General features: G+C 37.1%; 1 protein-coding gene across 4 annotated transcripts; it reads right to left on the reverse strand.

The window, feature by feature from the left end:
• Positions 1-4,496: 4,496 nt before the first annotated feature.
• LOC147533478 (symplekin) lies at positions 4,497-19,092 on the reverse strand. 4 transcript variants are annotated; one of them, XM_086648721.1, is made up of 28 exons: positions 18,632-19,073; positions 17,993-18,152; positions 17,790-17,882; positions 17,541-17,643; positions 17,271-17,430; positions 14,432-14,606; positions 13,995-14,123; positions 13,511-13,876; positions 13,283-13,405; positions 12,570-13,193; positions 11,166-11,234; positions 10,922-11,035; positions 10,603-10,848; positions 10,177-10,224; positions 9,936-10,082; positions 9,701-9,844; positions 9,555-9,617; positions 9,330-9,440; positions 9,149-9,232; positions 9,016-9,063; positions 8,051-8,125; positions 7,308-7,403; positions 6,828-6,908; positions 6,651-6,722; positions 6,404-6,448; positions 6,195-6,278; positions 6,001-6,104; positions 4,497-5,160 (listed from the first exon to the last, which is right to left on the reverse strand). In XM_086648721.1, exons 1-28 carry the CDS (start codon positions 18,832-18,834, stop codon positions 5,049-5,051), a joined length of 3,879 nt encoding a protein of 1,292 aa, XP_086504847.1. In that variant the 5' UTR covers positions 18,835-19,073; the 3' UTR covers positions 4,497-5,048. The 4 variants fall into 4 exon arrangements, with proteins under 4 accessions (XP_086504847.1, XP_086504846.1, XP_086504845.1 ...); XM_086648720.1 differs by having other exon boundaries at positions 12,570-13,202; XM_086648719.1 differs by having other exon boundaries at positions 13,283-13,876; positions 18,632-19,092.
• Positions 19,093-24,114: the final 5,022 nt, after the last annotated feature.

Raw genomic sequence — 24,114 nt, forward strand, 5'->3', positions numbered from 1 at the left:
CAGAATCCATCACAGAACTAAGAGCAGTTGATGATGAAGGGTCATCTCTCTTCTTTACATACCAGCATAAAGTAAATCTTCTCTCTTCTTCTTTCTAACCCCATTTACAATCTATAACAGTGAGAAAAGATAGAATCGCGCAGATATCCAACAGATCTCTAGGGTTTCAATAGGTGGATGAAGAAGACGAAGGGGTTGGTAAGTCTCTTCGATCAGTTGAAGAAAAACATAGGGGAAGCCCTTTCCTCTTTGTTCTTTTTTCCTTCGCAGTGATAGAGAATAATTCTTGTGATTTTATGCCCTCAGATTAACCTTTATTTAGATACAAATGAAAAGGAAAAAGGAATCTGGCGAAGGGAGGACCCTTCGCCGAAGTAGCAAAAAGTTCCTTGACAGTTTTCTGAGAGAGAGAGGGGGAGTTGAAGAAGGGTTGAAAGAAGGTTGTGTGTTTATTTAGCCTGAGTCTTACGAGGAACAATGTTGTATAATTATGTGCACCATCCTCCGGTGTAGTGGTTGACATTCATTTTGTAATACGAAAGTCTCAAGTTTGATTCTTCGTAAATGAAAATTCATAGTTTATTGAATTCAATTTGTAAATAAATTTATTTTGTTAGCCACAACTACAAGAAAGTCTCGAGAAACTATCGGAAATCTCAAATAATTCAGCAAATTCATCCCACTTGGTTGAAAAAGTACATCTGGACCACACTTGGAAAAAGAAAAAAAAAATACTTAGATAAAATTCGAACCGTTTATTTTGTTGTCAACCAAGTGAGTTGAATTTGTTGAGTTATCCAACATTTCCGAGAAGGTAAGAGATGAAGGTGGTGGCTTGAATTGTTGATGGGCGGAATTGTGGGCGTCTGTGGTCGGAATTTGTGGTGGGATGAGGTTTGAGGAATATGAAGATTAGGAGACAAGAGACAAGTTAGTTTTTGGGCCAAAAAATAATATACCCCTAAGTCAATAATGGTTGACCAAGTCTTTATTTCTTAGGTGTTGTTTGTTTTTTTTGTACGTCTGAATCTGAATTGGCTGAACTGAATTGGCTGAATCTGAATTAGCTGAATTATTTTACTATTAAGATGTTTGTTTTTTAAATCTGAATCATGAAATCTGAATTTTGATTTTGACGTATATACCCCTAGTTAATAAATTTGACCACAATAAAACCTAATTTTTCTTGCCCCTATTGAAATAATAAAAACCCTAGATTAGGGTATTATCTCCTTTCTACTCTCAGACCAGCAGCCTCCTTCTTCAACTCTCTTTCTCTAGCCGATGGGAGGCTCTGGCATCTCTCTCTCTCTCTCTCTCTCTCTCTCTCTCTCTCTCTCTATGTCGCCGGATCTTTCTATGTAACCGAAGTTATACTCTCACTGGATCCCTCTCTCTCTCTCTGAACGTCGCTGGATCTTTCTATCTAACCGAGGTTATGCTTCTCCTCGAATCTCTATCTCTTTCTAATCGAGGTTACATCTCTCTTTGGGTCTCTCTTTCGCTATCTCTTTCTCTCTCTAACATATGCTTGAGAAATCTAAACCCTCCAGATCTGTGTAGGTGTTGTGTTGGATCATATTTGCCAAACTTGTGACCAGATCTGTGTTTCTTGGGTTCAGGTGGTCATTAAATCTGTGTTTTTTGGTGGTAATTGGATCTGTGTTTCTAAAGTCGGTGGTGGTGTTGTTGTCGTCAGTGATGGTGTTGGTGTGGAGAAGATGAAGAGGGAGATACAAAAAACATTTACTATTTTCACGGGGGTAGAACGGTCATTGAACACATTTCAGAAGTTCCATCCTCTTTTCAGACTTGTTTTGAAGTCTGAAAATTCTGGGTTATTTTTCAGCCCATTCAGACATGGACTTAGTTCAGCCAGCATTTCAGATTTCAATGATTAAGAAAAACAAACATCTGAAATCTGAATTGATCCTTATTCAGATTTCAGATCTGAAAATTTTAAAAAACAAACAGCACCTTAGAGATTTCTTTTTTCCCAAATCCGCGACCTTTAATTATTAAGACAAAATCTTTTATGAATTTATACCTTTTGTTAAGGATGCCAATGCCAATGGCATGATAATTGTGTAGTTATGGATTACCAAAACATAATAGTTTGATAGACAAACAAGTAGGAGGAGGCTATTTTCAGCACACTCCTTGTCTATGTACAACGACCACTTAACAGTTCACTTCCCATGGGATGGGATTTATGTTCCACCATCAAATCTTCAAACATCCCCATCTCTATTATTGCAAATACTATCCTTGTTGTTTTTCAATTGTTCTAAGAATCAATTCAACCTTAAAGACTTGTATCATGAAAATTCAACAGTTAATCATATTCGATGGGTATTTCATTGGGTCAAATCTAAAAGCTCAGTCTTGAACCAACGACGAAAACAGATGAATTTAAGGGAAATTATATGGGATAAAAGTTAGGGAAAAATATGGGATACAATCTCTTGATATCTAGGTATACTGAATTACTCACTGATGACTAATTAACCAATAATGTAATCAAAATGTGCGATAAGGAAAAGGACAAGCAGTGAGGCAATTATTTAATTTATGATTAATTAAACAAGCTTTGTTTGTTGGAGTACTATTATATTGGTGAACTTGGTCCACCTTAGGGGGCTTTGCATAAAACAAAATTATAGTACTTAATTTGAAATTATAAGATAATTAAATTGCAAATTGTATATTTAAGTTTTTAATGAAGCAAAACAAATATCTTTGGAAAAAGACATATTAGGTATACGCGCTCGCCGCTCCCTCTAATAGAGACGCCATGAACTAGGAACCACGTATAGTTTGTTGTCTTTGCAGTTTAAGTGTTTTAATCGTCTCATATCATAAAATAACATAACGAAAATGCTAGCCCGTTTGACATCGGTGTAATTTCCTTGTTTTACAAATAATCTATTAAAACTCATCTCTACAACAAAAAAGAATAATCATATGAATTATATAAATAACTATAGTGCATTTATTTTTAGCAATTAGTAATTCATTTTTATTATTTATAGTTGGCAAACTGACAAACATTTTAACACCCATTGCTCTGAAATTTTGAAAACAGAGATATGGGAAGGTAATATAGAGTGGGGGCTTGTTTGGTAGGACTCTAGAAAACCACAGGAGATGGAATTGATAGTTAATGTAATGGGGGACCCATCCCAAACAGATAAAAAATTGAATCTTGCATGGTTGCAAAGTAAATGCATCATTTATGAGTGGGACAAGATTCTTAAACCATATGCACCTCACTAAATGAGGAAAATTTTCTTCTTTTATGCACCAAAAACTTAGATTTTAGATCTGAATTTGAATAATGTCCAAACTAAGAATTGGATGGCTAATGTCCAAACTAAGAATTGGATGGCTACCAAAAGAGTGTATAAATATTGCTTTAAAAAGTTTCGTCGAAAGTATAACTAGTCTAGCTAAAAAATGTATAAGTTTGATGAAAAGATTGATTATTTTTAGCTTTCCACATGGTTTTTTGTTAGGTCCTTCGTCTTGTTCTTTTAATTTTCTAGATTTTTTTGTTTTTGTATTTATCTCAGTTATTAACTCTACTGGGATCACATAGATCCGATAGTATGTAACTTCGATTATGATCTTATATGTATGTATATATATATATATATATATATATTTTGGCCTAATTACTAGTATGTAATAGTGACTAGCTTAGACTATGACTAACGGAAGATTATTAGATAACTGAGTTAATGTTGAAATTAACTCCTATGACATGTGGTTGTATCTAGAGGTCCCAACCACATGAAATCTAGTCCCCAGAAACCAACTTCTAAGTCTAGTTTATTCCAATTTCATGACAAATCATCTCACCTGTGCTTCATTGGAGTCCTCTTAATATCACATTTCCTACTGACAAGTCCACCAGAGATAATACCTTGTTGGTATAACTAATTAGGAACTCGGTCATCTTAATATCTAAAATTCCGATTTTGTGACACACAATCTCACATTTTCCATTTGGGAGCGTCTGTCTATAAACGCCACCTTTTCACTCAAGTGACATGTCCTCTCTTCGCGCTCTACATGGTCTTAGGTCTTCGGCCTAATCTGTGCTAAACTTGAACAACACGGACTAAATTCAGTCCCAACCCCACGAAAATTGCCATGGCTGGAGGCTGGCCAGCGTAAAAAAAAAAAAAAAAAAAAAAAAAAAGAGGCGCCTTTAGAGGCACATTTGTTATTTCCTAATTTATTCTGAACTTCTCTAGACAAGCCCAACACAAAGTTAGAGATCCATTTGGCAAGCATAATGGACATTCATTTCTAGGTTTCCTACAATTAATCAGCACCTGGTCAAGAGCAGTTTCTGTAGGCCTAAACCAATGGGATCTCCTGCACTCGTTGGTCTCAAGTTGGACTTTCCTTAAACGCCTGAAAGAAGTCCTAAAGGCACTCATCCACTTTTATTTCAACACCTAGACGAGAATGGATCAAAGATAAAGAGGTGCCAGAACAAGGTTTTATTTTAAATTTAAAGGCTAAAAAATGACTGACAAATATCATCACGGACATTCATTTCTTAGGTTGTTGGTTTGATTTTTTTGATGACCTCAAACTAGTATTCTATACAAGTTACATAACTAACTAAAACATGTCTCACATCCCCCTAAGGCCCGAGTAAGGAGGGAATCAAATGCCCGATAAAATAGATTTTGGGAAGAAGAAAAAAAGGCTAATCAAAAGACTAAAACTACAACAATACAAATAGAATACAATCCCTTCCACACCAGAAACTCGGAGTGAGAATCACTCGGGAAGAACAGAATAAGCCCTCTTCCAGATTATCATTTGTCGTCACTCGAGCCAAAATCATTTTCAGCCTGAACTTCTCCCATAAATATATTAGATCGATTAATTTGTTGTTTCCATGGGTGACTATTTCTAATCCGTTTCCTCTTCAGCAAGGAATGTTTGGAAGCAATGGCCGCCCACCATCTATTTGGTCTCTCTTCAGCAAGAAATGTTTTGAGTAATTTTATCCAAACGCTTCGCGGATATCACAATGTGGCTCCTTGGACAGAAGAACTTGTATCTGAGTGCAAGGCAGATGGGTGATACGATCTTTGTTGATGTGATTCATTTACAAGACCCACAGCCACCAATATCGATCTGTTTCACCATATAATCAGTGTATAAGCCATCCAATTTCTACTCAAAGTTACATTTGATTTCTTTAGTGGGAAAGGACTTTCTAAGATTGATTAATACAAGTGCCCTAGATTAAGTCCACCGCCCCTTGGCGGTGGTAATGCAGTAGCTTATCCCATGAGGTGTCGGGGATCAAACCCTGGAAATAGCTTATTATCCCAATATTCATCGTGTGTAATTAAGACTTGAGGATGGACTTTCAGATCACTTACGATGACCTTAAGGGCTCTTGGACCTTTTGGGGCCCATGATTTATTAATGATGACGGTTAGTCATTCATGATGTTCTCTTATTTTATACGTTCATGAAGTATCCATGTCTGAATGTAATTACTCTCGAGTCCCTTGTTAATAAAAAGTAACCTATATAAAGAAAACTTCCGGAAATAGTATATGATTTCCAACGAAGAACGTAACCCTGAAACTTCTTTTTCTCTGGACAATCCAACCACAATGTTTTAACCGGTCAGCCCGCCAACATCCATTTGATATCCACAATTTTTGTAGCTTTACTAACACAACATGAGGAGAAAGTCACATAATCTGTACTTCATGTCGGAGCTTATATTCAACCTATAGTTTCACTGGACACTTCTCAACAAACAAAAAGGAAAATGTTCACTGGACACCAAAAGGGTTTACGAGGGGATCTCAACTCGTACGTGACACAAGACCATTTCATGCCTTGTACAGGCTGACAGATAAAACTTTAATTTTCAGATACATATATATATATATATATATATTATATATATATAATCATAAGTTTTAGGCTTCGATGGAAGTTAAACAAAATGATTACCTTGGTAATGAAGATCTTACACTAGGTTGGCTGGCATAAGAAGCGAGGGGTCCTCTGAGATTAGGGTGCCTATTCAGAGCACCCTCAAGCTGTTGTTGGGGCAACTGCAAAAAACATAGTAGCACATGAAGTTACAAAACGAGTAACGGAAACGAGACGAGTATCCAATCATTTATAGCACCTACTGCGTTTACCTGCAAAAGTACACGGAATGAATGTGGCTGGGTTTGAGATGCACATTTTAGGAATCCTACCCACAACTTAGGCATCTTCCATATCTAAAACCAAGAGAGTTACGATAAAATCAGATTCCCGGAAACATCAATCTCAGTCTCAGGAGCGCAAAGAGAAGATGGACACAAGCGAGCAATGCACGAGACAAAAATATTCGGAAAAGAAATACCTGTTTACTGACAAGTTTAGAGAGTAACTCCATAATGAAATCGACCTATGGAATAAGCAAGAAATATGTTAATAATAATCTGATATAGCTTTTCTTTTAACATCAAAATAGCGTTCCAATGTCTCTCCAGATAACATGCACTTGTTAAATAGAGATGATCAACTTGTAAGGCATGATGACCTGATAAGATCTTGAAGTCATTAAAACAAGGAAGCATAAAAAGAGAACCAATTGAGAAGTTAATTACCAGAGTGGGAAAAGCAGCAATAGCTTGAATTACTGTTCTCATGAATAGTAAAGGAAGAGGAGTCTGGTCAACCTAAAATTGAATTTTTATACAACACAATGAGTAGACACAACAACAAAGAACGAAAGAAATCACTAGCGTTATATTTAGGGAAATGGGTAGATAATGGCAACATACCAGCTGGTTCAAGGCCTTGGCTAAGACCTGCTGAGTAAAGACTGTACGCTGCTCGAAACAAGCAGAGCAAGCATCCGTTATCTGAAATCACAGAACGATCAACTTACATTAGGGATAAGGTTTACATGTGAAGATGAGCGAGTTGCAGGTGAACGTATATATGTATGGGAGCGGTTAATGAACTGAGCGGGTTTGGTTAATCATGAAAAGAATCTAGCAGTAGCATTTCTACATATGCACTGGTAATTATGATTGGATTAGGCTACTGGTAAATAAAGCTAGTTCTTGTCCTATCAGAGATTAGAAGAGGTGTCTGCTCCTACATAAAATCAACTAACATTTGCGTATTATAGGCATCACTCTCCACTCGTGTTTACAAATCGCCCAGCCCTTTTGCTCGATGATATTGCTTTTATAAGGACACTTAAGGTGCCATTAGAACTAAAATAGTTTTGAACAAGATTAAAATAGAATGCATACCTTTTTAAGTGGAACCCCATCTCTCTCCGGAGTAATGGCATGGATTGCAACCAATACTTCTGCCGGTGATAAGGCTGGACCTGTATGAGCTGAACCCTGGATGAAACAATTAGAACACTAAGTTATTGATTTGTTTCAGCAGGAAGCAATCCATCACAAGTGGATCATGTGAAGAAAAAAAACTCTAAATTCAACTAATAAAAGCACTACATGGCACTAGGATAGAAGATTCCTACAAAGAAACTTTTCCCAAGTTCGGAACTTTCAATTACCTAAGCAGTATATACGACAGTACTACCTAACCCTTGTTCTTAGCTACTAAGTTACCTTGGGGATACGTGATACCTCTCTTCACTTTCTAAGTTGTATATGTGAGGATTATTACTCACATATAAAAACTTGATGGTTCGTTTGATCATTTTGATTTTAAACTAACATTCATCAGATTCTGATCACAGTTTTGTGTTGTTCGAAGTTGGCCGAGGTCCAGGTGAATATATCGAAGTTTCCAGAACATAAGGGGCGATGCCAGAAATTACTTTAGAAAGGTGTATGCCTTAGAAAACTTGCATGAAGGGTAGTAATAAAATTTGAAAGATGTAGTTCTAAGTTTCAAATAATATTGGAGGTTGCCGTTTACTCAAGCTTGAAGAAGTGATACATATGATTAATACATGAACTTAAATAATTTTACAATTTTATTGAGCTAAGGAATAGAATACACAACTTTGAACATAACATACCTGAAGTATACGAGCCAGTGCTGTCTGGAACTTTTCTAGTGGAAGACCAACAAGCTTAGGGAAAATAGGCAAAACCTGCAGGCACAAATTTTCCATATGCAATTGTAAATCGTGCATCACAAGTATGAAGTATCTAAACAACTTTTAGTTGCCTAACTTTTTTACACTACACTGATATCAAAACTACAATAAGCAACTGTTCTAAACAGAAAAAGGATGCTAGAGACTACCACTTGGTTGACTTTAAAACTAGCATCTCACAAATTCTAAGTAAGCACTAAGCAACGTGAGTATATAATTAAGATTGGACCATTTGGGACATCCTCTTACACTAACTAACTACACTGATACCTGAATGAAGCTAAAGCATCAGGAGCATATGTGGACAATCGTCATAATACACATAGCAAAAGCTGCTCTGGAGAATGAAGTCTATGGACATGCGTTATGTATTACTAATACAGCAGATTGTGATTTTCCAAAACACCAAGGTCATAAAGGGTGAATCCTGTGGAAGCAACTTTACCATGATCTAGTAAACAAATTATGTAACATGGGTGCTCCTTGTTAGTTGTTGGCAAATACTCCAATAATTAAAAATCCCATATAAGACACTCGAGAGTCGAGACCACTTGTATGATACTTGACACTTAAGTAGGTAGATATTTTGAATGTACAATTTACGTGAAATTGCACATGATCATGTTAGGACCCATTATATTTTGACATCTTTTGCATATTATGTAATAATGGTTGATCCAAAAGTTATAAAAAATCAAAGTAAGAATGGAGGACATAACTACTATGACACGTATATATGTTTATACTATTCTGTCCCTGTACTAGCCTTTTCCACAAGCTACGTCCAGCACCTCATAACGGTGTCAAATACTGATACACGCACACTCTTACAGGAGTCCATGTTAAAATTTAGAAGACAAGAAAAAACATAGAGAAAAGGATACCTCATCTTTGGAGAGAGAAGACAACATCGGAATAAGTATAGCAACATCCTGCAAGGTAATAAGAGTCAATCACAACAAAAACTGAGAAAAAGTTTCAGAAATTGAAAAACTAGAGCCAGAGAAAACAATGAACCTTTAACTTTGTTTCATATAGATGCTTAACAGTTTGAATCAGATCCGCAGAAGGAGTAGTCTCTTCAGTCAATATTTGTAACACCTTCAAGAAAAATAGTAATGAGTCACTATCATCCATGGATAGAAATAGAGGCAAAGGCTAAGCAATATTGAGTGTTAAGGAGAAAAAATGAAACTACCAGCATCAAAAGATTTTCGCTTCCTTGTGGGGGATCAGATATTATACGCAAAAATTCAGAATATGATGACCCAAGATTCCTCACAAGATTAGGGATATGCCTATTAACAGCCTGCATCACATTGTTTGATCAGAACCAGATAGAAAGATGCCCCATGTCATTGGCAGTTTATATCATCAGTTTCTACTTTTTGCAATTGCTTACAAACCAAACAATAAGAAATACCTGTTTAACCGTCTTAGGAGCCCGTCCATATACATTAAATACAAGTTGAAGAAGACTAGGTTTCTGCCAAAAACGCAATAGCACATGAAAATGAGTACCCCAACACAAATTAGATCTAACTTATCAAAACAAGTTCCAAAAAGTACCTTTGAGCATAGAGAAAAAAATAGCGACATGTAACGTTGTGCTTGGGAAAGTGGAACTGTTGGAGCACTGCACAGAATTGGTTGGGTGAGTTTCGAAGACTCACTCTCAGAAGCTCCAGTAATAGATGTTTCCTGATCTCCAGCCTGAAGTGGAGAGCAGATATAGAGAACCCTTAAAATATTACGAGAAATGGAGAAATCAGGGCTTTAGCCAAAACAATAAGTGGAAACATACATTTTCTTCTGCTTTTGTCTCAGACAAGTCAGCTTGTGCAGCCTCTGTATTTAATACTTGATGGTCCACAACCGATAACAGCATACTAGTAGCAAACTCCTCGACATTTGCCGATGCAAAGCTAAGCGAATAAAGCTTGTTCGAAACCTTTTTGGCACAAATATCACAGGTCAAGACTACATATAATACTTACATGCCGGAATTAAAACTATTGCACATGGTTAAGTAATGCTATGCATACCAGTCTGATAGCCTTTGCGCGCACATCATCTTGCACATGGATAGCACTCTGCCATCGAAAATATATAATAGTAAGTAAAACCACAAAAGAAAGCATTACAGAATTCATGGAAGTAGAGGGAGAAGAGGGAGAGAAATTGCTAAATCATATTTCACACAATAAACGAAGCTGAACAAGCAAGGCTCAGTAATCATATGTCCAACAAAGCAACCATTCAAATAAGACTGGAACAAAACCAATTTTATCCAAACTTTCCCTGAACCTTAATCCAGCTTCTCTTTCCTCAAACAATGGAGACATTAAACCACATCTCTGAAGCATTGTGAGGAAGAGATGGGTACATCGCAAAACAAAATACTAGCAGAATATGAGAAAAAAATTATGAACCTTCTATGCTATGAATTGTCATCGTTAATGAAATGGTACCTTAAAGGCAATATTTAAGCAAGCTTTCCTACTAAGCGGCCGCGCCAAAATCAAGGTCCATAAAGCACCAAGGCCTTGAGTGACACGATCACCACCAGATGCATCTTTCCCAAGGTTATCAATCCCATCAGAACAACAAAGATCTTCTAACAGTTTCAAGGCAGAGTCAGGCAAAAGAGGAACTTCAGCAAGAAACTTGCTAAATGACTTATCTGAAGCTGGTAATGTGTCCCGCAAAGATTTTCCCTACAGAAGAAGGGTGTAAATACTTAAATGCAACATGACAACAACAAGGTTAGATGAAGTTAAGGAAACTTACCACAGATAGAAGAAATTTATCATATATACTGGAAGCAGATGAAGAGAGTTCATCTGAACAGGAGAGCGTGACGCTGTGAAGGTAATAGAGAACATGCATCGCAAGCTCGTGACCCTGAAAATGACAATAAAATGCACAATCAATACAAAGATGTGGAAGTCTTAACTTTTACCTATTACTGAATATAAAGAACAGATAATAACTCTTTTGATTGACAAGAAAACAGATAGTAGAGGAAACACACCTTCTGGTGTTGGTAATCCATAATTATATGTTTTTGCACCATTTTAACAATATCACCATCAGCACCAGTCTGCCACATGAATATCAAAATTTGATCATCTATAACTATAGTTGACTAAAAGACCAACAAGACGCTTCATCATGACAATATCACCATCAGCGCCTAGGCAAACTGTACAAGACATATGACCAAAGCGCTAGACAAATTTAGCAATAAAACTGTTCGATCCAAACAATTATATAGCATTTGCTCTCTCACTTCGTTCTACTTTCATCTACATCTAAGATTCCCAGGTAATGACATGCTCAGTTAGATTGAAATGCAAAAGGTTCAAGCAGATCAAGTTTTGCTGATAGAACAACTGTTCAACTTGAATGCTTTGACAATAACGTCGCAGATTCAAAGGCAAATACTACATGCATTGGCCACAAGGGAGCTCCTAAGTTTCACTAGCTCATTGAAGAAGGCTATGTGTCACACTATCTCACCAGTCCCCTAGTGTATAAGATTTGACTACACTAAACTTATCGTTCTCAACCAATATAAACTGATCCTGGCATATCTCCACTAATTAAGATGAAATCTAACCCAAAGCATATTAAATATTCTCCTGCAGTTACCAATCAAAAACACCTTTTGATAGAAGAGATACGTTTTAGAGAAGTTCTTAATTGTCACGGGTCGGTGGATCTTTGAATTAGTCTATGTCAATCTCGATGTGTATTTAATGGTTCTGCTCTAGGTATTTAAAAAAAAACGGTTCCTGCTTTAGGGGATGATTGTTTTCCGTATATAATTTTATGGAATCACAAGGAATTGAAAGGTGTTCTGGGTCCGGGAAGCATGATGTTTAAAAATGTCGTAAGGGCAATATACAGAAAACTTCTCTGGACATTGAAGGAGAGAATAAACTGAATTTCATAAACTGCTTCCAAGTTTCTTATTCTTTTAGATATAACATAAGTAAGAGCCATGGAGAACTGGTAGAGCGTATCCTGAAATGGGCTAATAGGAAAAGCAAAATTATTTTCATGAACGAATAGGATCATGTTTGCTCCCAACCATTAATGGAGCATCAGGTTTTACAAACTTCTGAAAGCGAAGAGGTTATCTCCTGCAACTTTGTATTCCTGAACAATTTACAAATCAAACAAGACAAGAGTCTGAGCAATCAGGTGACACACTAACTGGTGATAATACGATGTTTGAGTGTGGCACTGTCAAAGAGAAATGCATTGACAAAACATGAAATACAAAGTTCTGAAACATAATTATCACTTTATGTGTGAAAATTATGTCATCGTAAAATGTAACCCCACTGTACAAGAACAGGGACGACAAAAAGGAATATGAACATAACTTTTGCGTCAAAAATGAACCAAATTTAATACATATCATCACTACCTGCAAAACTAAGCGAGCAAGTAACTCCATGCATGTGTGACTACAGCCTGTTGTTTGAACATGTTTGCTCGATTCAATAATTCGTTCAACAGCTAATCTGCTCACGCAGTCCTGCTGTTCTGCTGTCAGCTCAATATATAGCGGGATCTGTGGTAATTCCTCTGCAGTCTCTTCTGATGCAGATGAGCTTGAAACAACTGGAGACTGTGGTTCAGATTCCAGAACATAAGGAACATCCATTCCTTCCATTGAGTCAAAATCTGATTCCATAGGAGCCACAGGGTCCAAGACCATGTTCTCGGGAGCAGATGCGACAGTTGAAGTAGTATTAACCTCTAAAGATGAATCAATTTTTGTAGCTTCGTGCAGAATTTCCGAGTTTTCTTTGTTAGTCCGTGGGTCATATGGGTGAATCATGGAACTTTCTGGAAGTTCTGTATCAATTTTAGACATCAATTGTTCTGAAGCACTTTCAGACTGTGCCACCAGAGGAACTGAAAAAGGACTCACCAAAGAGACGGAACTATCATGGACTGACCCTCTATCAACAATATCTTCCACCATAGGCGATGACTGTACTGCTGGAGTTACTGGTGCACGTCGTGGATCAAGAGGACGAGGGTCCTGAATAAACTAAGAGTATTTTATTATTCTAGAAAAGGGAAATCAAAAGGTACAAATATTTCAAGAGAAACTAAATTTGATCAGGATACCCTTCTTGGATCACGCTTATAATCTGCAGAGAGATTAGAGACAGGGAATGAATCAGGCAAAGATGTGCTCATTGCCATAGCAGAAGAAACAGGAGATGTGGCTTCTGATATAAAGACTGGAGCCTGCTGAGAAATAGTTGGAACACTTGAAGTTGTAACTTGTGAAGGAGTACTGATAGTAGAGGAACCTTTCTGTGAAGGCATGTGTGGGTTCCCTAGTTTACTCACCAGCGGAGGTGAATACTTCGGTAAGTTTTTCATATTAGCAACGACAATATCAGCCATCAGGTCAGGCTGAATTTTTGAGATGAGAATTTGAAGTGACTCAGCGCCTCTTTCTCCTTCAGCCAGCAAAGCACCAATCATGGTAATCATTTGTTCTACAGCAGTCAAGTCAGTTTGTCGTAAAGGAACCTTAGCAGAATCATCCTGCACAGAATCATTTTGAACAGGCAACGTTACATTTCCACCAGGAACATAGCGACTTCTTTTTGCAGGGAGCTCGTCAATATGGGCCAGGCCTTCGATATCTTGAAACATGGATCTTTTCTTACTCAAGTCAGAACCAGGAAACTGACTTGTTGGCTGATTCTCCTGGGGATTAGAAAACAAACAACTCAGAATTCGAGATGAACACCAGATAACAAAAATACCAGCCGGGAGGATGAGTTTCCAGAGAAATTTGTATAAAATGATGTCTTTACATAATTACCTTGGCCAGTCGAGAATCACGTGATGCCCGCTCATTGTTCTTTATAATTTTATCAACTTTACGAATAACTTGATCAGCAGCATCCCCAGCATTCATTGCACGCAGAGCCCTCAGTAGTCTATCCCGTGACTGACAATAAAAATGCATTTCATGTCAGGCATATGTTATTTTACAGTTCTAAGAAATATCATGATCAAATGAAATTTCCACTTATAATTGGACTAAGGCAGAGATAGAAGGATACTAAATAAAACCTGACTTGAAATAGTGCATGTAACTAATCTATTATGGAAACTCAATGCTACATTCTCAAAAGCATAAGATTCTCCAACTTTTAACTAATCCTATTTATATCTGAATTGTTACTTTTATAAGTTCAATAACAGAAAGAACAGAGAAATACTATTACTGGATAGTTTCAAAGATGTTAATGTTACCTCTAAAATGGATGGATGTGTACACCTTAAAAATCCCAATAACGCAGTCCTGATAGCATAATGGGTACTCGCAGCATGACCACCGTTCGATATCTCAAAATTCGGATCAAACCCAAGCAATGCAGCGAGAATGGCTATATAATGCATGGGGCGCTTCCTTGCAATTGCAGCCAGACTACCAAACAGAAGGTCATGTCAACCATTAGAAAGTCATTCAAAGAAAATTAGAACAAATTAGAATTCTGGAGCAGACTCATGCAGACAATTACATAACACAAAAATAACATGCTTTACAACTAATTGGTAACTTCTAAGTGCAGAATTTCAATCTCCATTCACAACTTGATACCCTTGTTTTAGTCTCCCAACCCCATCTTTGTACCCTTTCTAACTAGTTTTGTATTAGAGAGCAACTTGGTCTTAAAAACTCACTGAATATTCATTTACTGAACAACACACACTTTACTCTTATAATATGTAAGCGCCTCATCATAGCAGTATTATCGAAGTTTTCACCTAACACCATCATTCTCTAACAATCCCAAGGCAGTTCACTCAGAAAAACACAAATGATAAAGATACTCTTCAAAACAAAAACACTTGGACTGAAACCCAAATTAGTGACTTGTCATCTCACGTCGCTGACAAATACGACAAATATTGAAGGCAAAAAAGTTGGAGGCTAAATGACTTTTGGAACCAACAAACATGGACATGAAATATCCCAAACGTTACAATGTAAGTAACGATAAACCTAATGCAACTTCTCCCAATGATACGGATCACTCAGCAGTAAGTGTTAGTAATAACATTGGTCATACTCTTCCTGTTCTTAGAACAAGAAACAGTACGAATATCTGAGTATGTCAGATATTTACACCCTAACTTTTGAGTTCAAGTACATAAGAGTCCTTCAGGCAGCTAGCAGAAACCTCCTTGTGAAGTACTATGATCTTAATTATCTTAAACCTAAAAAAAATCCCTATTTGTGACATATTTTTAAATTTTAGACGAACTTGCCCCTCCTTTCCGCAAATGTCTTCAAGAAGGACAAATGCGAATCATTTCAGTAAAACTGGTTTATCCAAATCTGTGGTAAATTTTTAACAAGCGATATGTTTCCTGTGGCAGTTAACAGAGAGGCAAAAGATAATAGTCTTCAAGTCCATCTAAGCAACCTGGCTAAATTAACATTCCGCGAACCCTCCTAAAGCCACACAACGAAACAAATGACCAGTTCCATGTCAAGATAATTTTTCGTAATACTGGTATATCACATGTCCTTTCGACTGAGAATCTTGAAAACTAAAGGCCCCTAGTTCAACACCATAGCGAAAACTCTAAGTATTTCTCTGACCAATTTGCACTGCATGTAACAACTCAGTACAAGATTTAGGGCTCAAATCAGGAATCCTCTGACAGAAGATAAAGTTTATCAATCTCCCAGAAGTTCTCCAATTGCTCTGTCTTACCACTTAATGCTCTAAATCTGCACATTCATCATCAAAAATGTGACTACAATTTTATGAAAAGGACAAACTTGGCCTACAAAAAGAAGTCGTCTTATCTTTAAAAACAACATCTATGACACAAACCACATAACAGGTGTAGTAGATAGATCATCCGAAGTAGGAACTTCAAGAAATAGAAAATGAAACAAAAGTGCAATATAATACAACGAAAACCCTAACAGAAAAAAGTTACCAAATACCCTTCCAATAAATTATGCATTAACTATTATAGGTGTTAAATGTATATCAATGTAATTATTACACTTTTTAAAACATCACTTGCATATTCACAGTAAAGCAGGTGTTAGTGATAGAGTATGATCTCTAAAACAGTTTACAATGCTTTCAAAATGCAGCAAATGGAAACTAAATGCCCTTCAGCTAATGGATAATAAGCCTGCTCATCCATCAATTCCCAACAATGGTGCTGGCATCATGGCATTAAGGTGCAGTTTCATAGTCTAGCGCGATTATCCCCCACTGTCTGAGCATGAATGCAGCAGCAACGCGAAGTACAGATCACAATTATGTTTCATCATACTGCTGTTTAACTCCTCAAGGGAGAGCTGGTCAGCAAGCCGAAAATGCCATTAAAGGCAGATGGACTACAACCTGTTACCATAACTCCAGAAAGCCCACCAAACTTACAAAATAGTAAAGGAAGACGACATTGTAGCACATCAATAGACAAAAGGCTAAAGCTCCAACTATTGACGGTAATGAAGAATCCCGTACAGATAATGGTGGTGCATCATAATGGTTCTAAGTAATTTATCCATAATGTAGTTGCAATATACATATATAGATATCTACATCAGTGATAATAACTTAAAATTCTTTTTTCAACCAGTCTGCTCTTTTATTTGTCTCCTATTGTCAGTATGTGGGAAGTAGTATGATTCCATATCATCTCAAGTGTTAATAGTTAATATAGATAACCTGTTACAGTGCACAGCATGTGCTCGGAACAATCAACAAAGTAAAACGTAGTCCAGAGGCTTCGGTTTATCACATAAGTTAACTGATAAAGACCAACATTATCCTAAAGTCGTAAAAAGCATACATCAAGCAAAGGTGCAGATCTTTTCAGGTGTCCAACTGAGTGGTGGTGTTACAGAGCTATGTGACCAGGCACAATATATTTGCAACCGAACTGTCAAAAAGATTATGAATACACACAGGGAAACTTTGGAACCCATGGGACTATGAGGGACCCTCATTTCCACTACCATATTCTTTTCTTAGATAGAAATTTACTCCTGAAAAAAGACAGAAAAAGCATAGTAGTGGTACACTTGGATGTGTCCAAATAGCATTTCAAAACTCACCAGTTGATAACAGTAACTGTGACAGGACCTGGAAGTGTCCTAGCTGATCGCAACAGATCTAGAAAAAGGCCAATGCTTCTGTTTGCTTCTAAAGTGAGTGATGCTTGATCCAGAATTGGATGACCCCCAACCACCCATGAGATATTAAAACTCCTCTTAACTGTTGAAATAAATGGTGATATAATAAGCTGGGTGGACCAAAACAAAACAGACTTCCAATATCGAACTGCAGTCACCACGAATCAACTAATTAAGCTCATAATATAATACCTCCAGTAGCGGATGTTTCTGAATCATTGGCGTCAGAAGTGAAGAGCAGAACATACGTCTCCAAGAATTTAAGAGCAAGCAACTTTGTTCCGACTGGACCAGCCTACGTAATCAAATTCAACATTAATTTCAATACAATTATCATACTGCTAGGATTTAGATGAACAAACATAAATAAGTACTAGCTAGAAGCACCAAACATTTTTCAAACTAAAGATTCTTAAATGGATAAGTTATAATAATGCCTACCTCCAGAACAATGCCACAAATGACATTTTTGAACTCCATCATACGGATCCAAAGATCTTCAAGCCATCTCTCCACTTTACCAGATTGATGATACTGTGGTTTGTGATCATGAAAGACATTTCTATTACTTCGATGTTTATTCCCTCTAAATAATCAGAAAACACCAAGACTATAAGAGGGATTATTTGGTCTTTAGAACGAACCTGGAGTGCCATCTCTTCCAACACGCTACAAAAGAAGTTCGTACCACTAACAATAGATTGTCGAACAACAAAAGAAGTATTATCCTTTAAAAGTGTCAAGAAGATAGGCATCAGTAGAGAGGACTTCTCCATAACCCTCAGACCAAGCTCTTCTGCCAACCTAACACCAAGTAATAGAAGTTGATCACAAAACAAAATGCTTTCATCAGAATGATTATTTCTTGATAAAAAGAAGTCATGCACCACCAAAATTAGGTCAATCAAATACCAGACAAACTAATGATCATTTGTTAGAAACATATTAGATTATACACTAAATGCCATGAAATACCAAGCTTGCATGCTTATATTGTTCCTGAACTTTTCAATCTCTATATCCAAAATATTAACTTTTCAACATATTTCTTTTTCCACTGCAATTTTGTCAAAATCACAATACAACTAGGGTGATGCCTAAATTTGCATATGTCAATTAGGTTAGAATTGAAGATGAACTCCACATAAGATGCAACAATTGAAAAGATCTTAAAAAAAAAGAACACTTTTTCCCCTTACCCATGAAATAAAATTCAATTTCCCATGCGTATACGAAAAACAAACGAAAACGGAAGAGTTAAAGCTTGAGAAAAAACAACTCACTCTAAGAGAATTTTTCTGACCAAACTCTCAGGAGATGATTGAAGCTCGACGATATACGGGAAGAGCTCCGCAGCGAAAGAAGGTTCAATCGATAACAAAACTTCTTTGACTTGTCTCAGAGAAGAAATTTTTACCGCCAAATCGCCATGATTCTTCGCGGCGGCAAGAAGAGAAAATGCTTGTTCTCGACTTGCTCCCGCCATTATTGCCTTTGTAACACTGTAATTTCCCGATTCAGATAAAACCTAGGAAGAGAGAAATTTCTAGGGTTTTTTGAAGATTTTGGAGTCAGTTCAGCGACGACGACCAAAGGAAAAATAAAAGGGGGGGGCTTATTTTATTGTTTCACCGGACTTCTTCCTTCTCTCTCTCTTTCTCTCTCTATCTCTTTCCGAAACGATGATAATTGCTTGAGTTGGGTAGCGAGATAAATTACGCCCAAATCTATCAGACGGGCCACCAATTTATTAACAAAGACGTCATGTCGCTAAAATGCGCCTAGTGCGTACGTCCATTTTGGTTTGCCTATCTTACGCCACAAAATTTTGTTCTATTTCAATTACTTCTCATATGCTGCCTAAGGGTGGGAATCGGTCTGGGTCGGGCCGGTCAGATTCATAGCATTCATCGGATCGAGTCGGTCGGGCTTTGAAACTCTCTGTTCATTCGGACTTTCTGGTTTAATCGGGTGGGTTATTTAAAAAGTCCTAGTGTCCAAAACCCGTCCAAGTTCGTCAAACTTTTCGGGTTTCTCGAGTATCGGACGGTCGAGTATCGAGTTTTCACCAAAGTTTCAAAATATCCCGGTCGAAATGACCAAAATATTTCTATTTCGATGGTACCGAAATTTTTATCGAAACTAAAATTTAATTAAGTTTCTCTTAACAATGTTATGTCAAGAGCACTCAGCACTTGGACAACAATAATAGTATATGTATCTATATTATACAGTTTAATACTTTAAAATATAGTTATACATATGTTATACCTGCATACATGCAAGCAAGCATACATATAATGTGCATAGCTATTATCGTATAAATGGATGACATTATTAAGCGGGTTATGTCGGGTAAAGATTATCAGGCGGGATGCTGGGTAGCACTTCAAACCTTGTACCTGACCCGTTGATTTCATCGGGTCGGTCGGGCTAAACCCGCCTTCGGATTTCGGGTACCCGCGGACTCTGACAGACTCGGGTACCCGTGACGGGTTTCAGGTTTGCGTATTTTTTCCCCAGCCCTACCCCTGCTCCTGGTTTAGAGCATCTCCAATGCTGCACTCAAATTAAAAAACTCGAAGTGTCACCTAAGATTTTTTGAGTCTCCAATACAACATTCAATTTGGATCTCAAAATGGCGTGGCATCAATTAATGTTAAGATATCTCAAGAAGAAACTCAATATTAATATTTAAGATTTCTTTTCAGGATCTCAATTGGTCACTCAATGTTAAAACAAATCTAATCATTTAGGAAATGACATCTAAGTTATTTTTAAGTTTTTAGAGTGTTGCATGGAAATGTCTTGGGTTATTTCTCAAATAGGCCTCAACTTTATGACCAGCTTCCTGCCTAGCCCCTTACTTTATCAGTAGCGTGTGGTGGGGTGTGCTCCCGCACAGGGCCCCCCACCACATGGGCCCCAATTTTTTTTTTACTTTCATGTACTTGTATAAGGCTAGAGTTACCCAAAGGCCCACGTGAGAAGTTATTAAGTTGGTGGTGACTCACAACCCTAGTTACTTACTTTTCCAATTTCACTTTCCTCTCTCCCTTTTGGCTATATAATATTCTCTCTTATTACCTTCTCTCTAACCAGTAATCCAGTACCCACATTGGACGAATTATTGACTCCTTGTTACCTTATCTCTCTCTACCCATGCACATCAAGTAAGTCTTCTTTCTCTAGATTATGTAAAAACTGACTAACTACTACTGCTCACTTAGTTTTGTTTGTTGTTAGAAGCAATAAAAAGTAGAGATTGACTTCGAAGGTTTAATTGACTATTTTGTTCAAAAAATGCGAGGAGAAAAAGTATCAAATAAGAATATTAGATGTAATCATTTAGTTCAAAATACGACCTTCAGATTCAATTTGTTAATGGAGTATTTTTTTATAGTTATATTATTTAAAACTTTATGTTTATTATTCTGTGAGAAAAAAATTTATGTATGTAAAAAGTCCCGTTAATATTTTGGCACCGGATCCCCAGTTTCTCAGCCACGCCACTGACCTCTCTGTCCTCCATATCGTCACCTCTCTCTGCCACCTCATCGTCTTCACCGGTGAAGGTCATCGGCCAGCCAATTTCCTGGTCGGCGACCTTCAAACATTTCAAAAAAAACTCTTCTCTCTCTAAACTCCAGTGAAGGGATTTTCCTTCGTCGGAGGTCAGGTTCGAATAGACCTATGAAGGTATGTTCGAACCAGACCTTCAATGGTATACGACTCAATCTGGTGAATCAGACCTCCGACGAAGGGAAACCCCTTCGGCGTAGTGTTTAGAGAGAAAGAGGATAGAGGAAAAAAAATTAGAGAGAGAGAAGAGAGAAATTTTTTTTTTAATGTTTGAAGGCCGCCGGCCGAAAAATTGACTGACCGGCGATCTTCGCCGGTGAAGTCGATGAGGTGGCAGAGAGAGGTGATGAGATGGAGGAGAGAGAGGTGATGACTGGTTAACGGAGTTACAACGGTAACTGAAAAATGGGGTCATTTGGGTATTTTTGATAAAGTAGAGGGTTAGGCAAGAAGTTGGTCATAAAGTTTGGGGCTATTGGGAAATAACCCAAATGTCTTTTGAATTGAGGATCTCAACATTTACATCTAGGAAAGATAAACTCAATTGAGCCTTGACACTGAAGACAATTTGAGTTTTCTTTGAGTTTTGCATTAGAGATGCTCTTAGGACCTGTGACCCAAATGACGCTTTTTTGTGTATTCCGTTAACATGAGTATTTTTCTCTCCACCTTCATCCTCATCAGCATCTTCGTTATTGGCCCCTTTTTCAGGAATGAACCTCCATTACTAAAGGTCAAAAGTTTTTCAGTTTTTTTTCATGTTTTTCTAGTTATTTTTGCTCTTTGTATCTTCAGATTTTTTTTTATTAAGTTAGAAGAAAATGAAAATCTCTACTTCCTCGTCTTTTTAGTTTGAAATCTGTTTTTTCACTTTCTTTTATTCCTCTAAATCACTTAGCTCTTCTTCTAAATCTCTTAATTTGAATTGGATGTTCAATTATCATATTTGTTTGCGTTTCAAGAATAAAACCAATACAAACTATGTTGTTATTCCTTTTAGAATGGCTTTATCAGTTCTGGTAGAATTAATTTCAGTACGATCTTTCAACATCCGAGAAAATTGAACTTACGAGGTTTAACATTCTTTACCTCCATTTGAAGTGAAGTGACATTGCATCTTTATATCTACCCAACCAAGCATGGCCTCGATTAAGTAATTCCCATAGAAATGAAGATGGGAGATTTTATAGACAATGCACAAAGCTATTAAAGGCAATGTCTCTATAGGCAAACACACAGGCAATGTGGTCTATAGAAGGCAATGTGTCCATCTTCTTCTCCGGTAAATAGCCGGTGGTCGACAACTTCCGATCATCAACCATAACTCAATTTTTTCTCTTTTTCTTTTCTGTCTCTCTCTGCCCTCTCGTCGGCGAAGTGGAGGATCCCCTTCGTTGGTGATCTAGTTTACTCGATTTGGCTTTTCGGATCCAGACGAAATTGTCTCGGATCTAGCTTTTCAGGTCTAGACGACTTCGTTTGGATCCTAGTAAAGCGGACCGTCGTGCGAAGGGTGGGGTCCTGTCATACAATTTACACACAGGGCAACCTTTGGTATTAAAAAGCAGGATGTTTTGCCTGAGTTATTTCAATTTGTATCTCATACTATTCAAACTTTTAGTATTAATATTTATTGAAACAAGGAGTTATTGAAATAATTTCAACAAAAAAAAGGAGTTATTGAAATATATGCATGTGGCAGGGCATCTTGTCCAAAAGTCCATTCTTTTGGCTTTTGCAATATGTGGTAGAGTCTGCTTAAGAGAAACCATCACCATGAGATTAAAGTTATTTGTGGGAAACAGGTTAAGCTAGCCTTTAAATTGCTCCATCAAACTAATCTTTGTTGTAAAGCAAGCAATCTCACATCGTAGTGAGACGGAGCGTGGTCTTCATCTTAAGAGGTTAAACACCCTTTCCTAGTGAGTTTTTTTTTTTTTAAATCATAAGGTTCAAGTGTGTCAAAACAAATAGTATCACTAGCAGTCCCGAAGGTTGGTCCGCATCATCTTATAACACGTTATCAACACGATCTGCTCCACTGTGATGTGGTCTTAGGAGGGTGTGTTGTAAAGCAATTTCACATCGTTGGTGAGATGGAGTGTGGTGTTATTCTTAAGAGGTTAAACACTTTTCCCTATTGAGGTCTTTTAAAACCGTAAGATCCAGGCGTGGCAAGTCGGTATCACTAGCAGCCCAGAAGGATGGTCAGCCACCATCCTGTGACATCTTATGTTATAACTCTACTTCCTATTCATTATTTATTTTCATAAATCCCTACTTCCCTCACATGTAGAATTGTTGAGCTCCTCGTTTTTTTGCTAGGAATGATATCTTAGTTGCCATACGTTTGCCACTGGCACCCCCTTTTTGGATTGCTCTCACAAGATTAGGCTTAGGGCTTTCATTTAACCAACCCGCTTGTAGAATTTCTAAGATGAGCCAGACCTAAATTTACATTACAAATTCTAAAGGCACTCCTACCAAATGCCAACCCCCATAATTTAGCTAGGGGTGTACAATGCAAGTTTTGTGAGCGGTCATGATGTGTTCTGAACAACCATAAGAGTATGACAAGATTCAATTTTGTTTTTCAACTTCAATACAAAATTGCTTTTGTTCATAAATTAAGTTAATTTTTCAAAGTTTCGACCATCCATTACAGATAAGATTTTATTATTAGTTTATCATAAATGTCGTTTCTACCAAGAGAGAGATTGAATCGTGAAAGAAATTGCATATCATTATGCATTACGAAGACCATACGGATTAAGTTTTATTTGTAGCTAATCTCTCTAGAACAATTGTTGTTATATGTATAAAAAAGTATTCGTTTTTTGCGGAAAGATGATCTCCAACCAATTTTTGGGATTGAGATGAACTTTTGGTCCAAGCTCTGTAAAATGAATCAGAAAAATCTATAACATTTTTATACAAATAAAATAAAACGGAAGAACTTTGTGGAAATAAGTTACTTCGTTGGTCTTTTTTGTTGAAAATACTTTGTTGCCTCGTTGGTCCTTAACATTTAACAAGAGAAAAACACTTCACATACAAAAGATAAAAGTCTCTCTCGGATCTCCAATTTGGCCCACTCAGCCTATTTATATTTATCTTGGAGGTTCAAAGTTATATGGACACCAGAGGTATACATGCTATACCCCTTGTTAAGGGCATCCCTCAG

The sequence above is a fragment of the Eschscholzia californica genome, unplaced genomic scaffold (assembly GCF_041429995.1).
Source record: "Eschscholzia californica isolate CP2 unplaced genomic scaffold, dmEscCali1.0.p SCAF_6, whole genome shotgun sequence".
Lineage (NCBI taxonomy): Eukaryota > Viridiplantae > Streptophyta > Magnoliopsida > Ranunculales > Papaveraceae > Eschscholzia > Eschscholzia californica.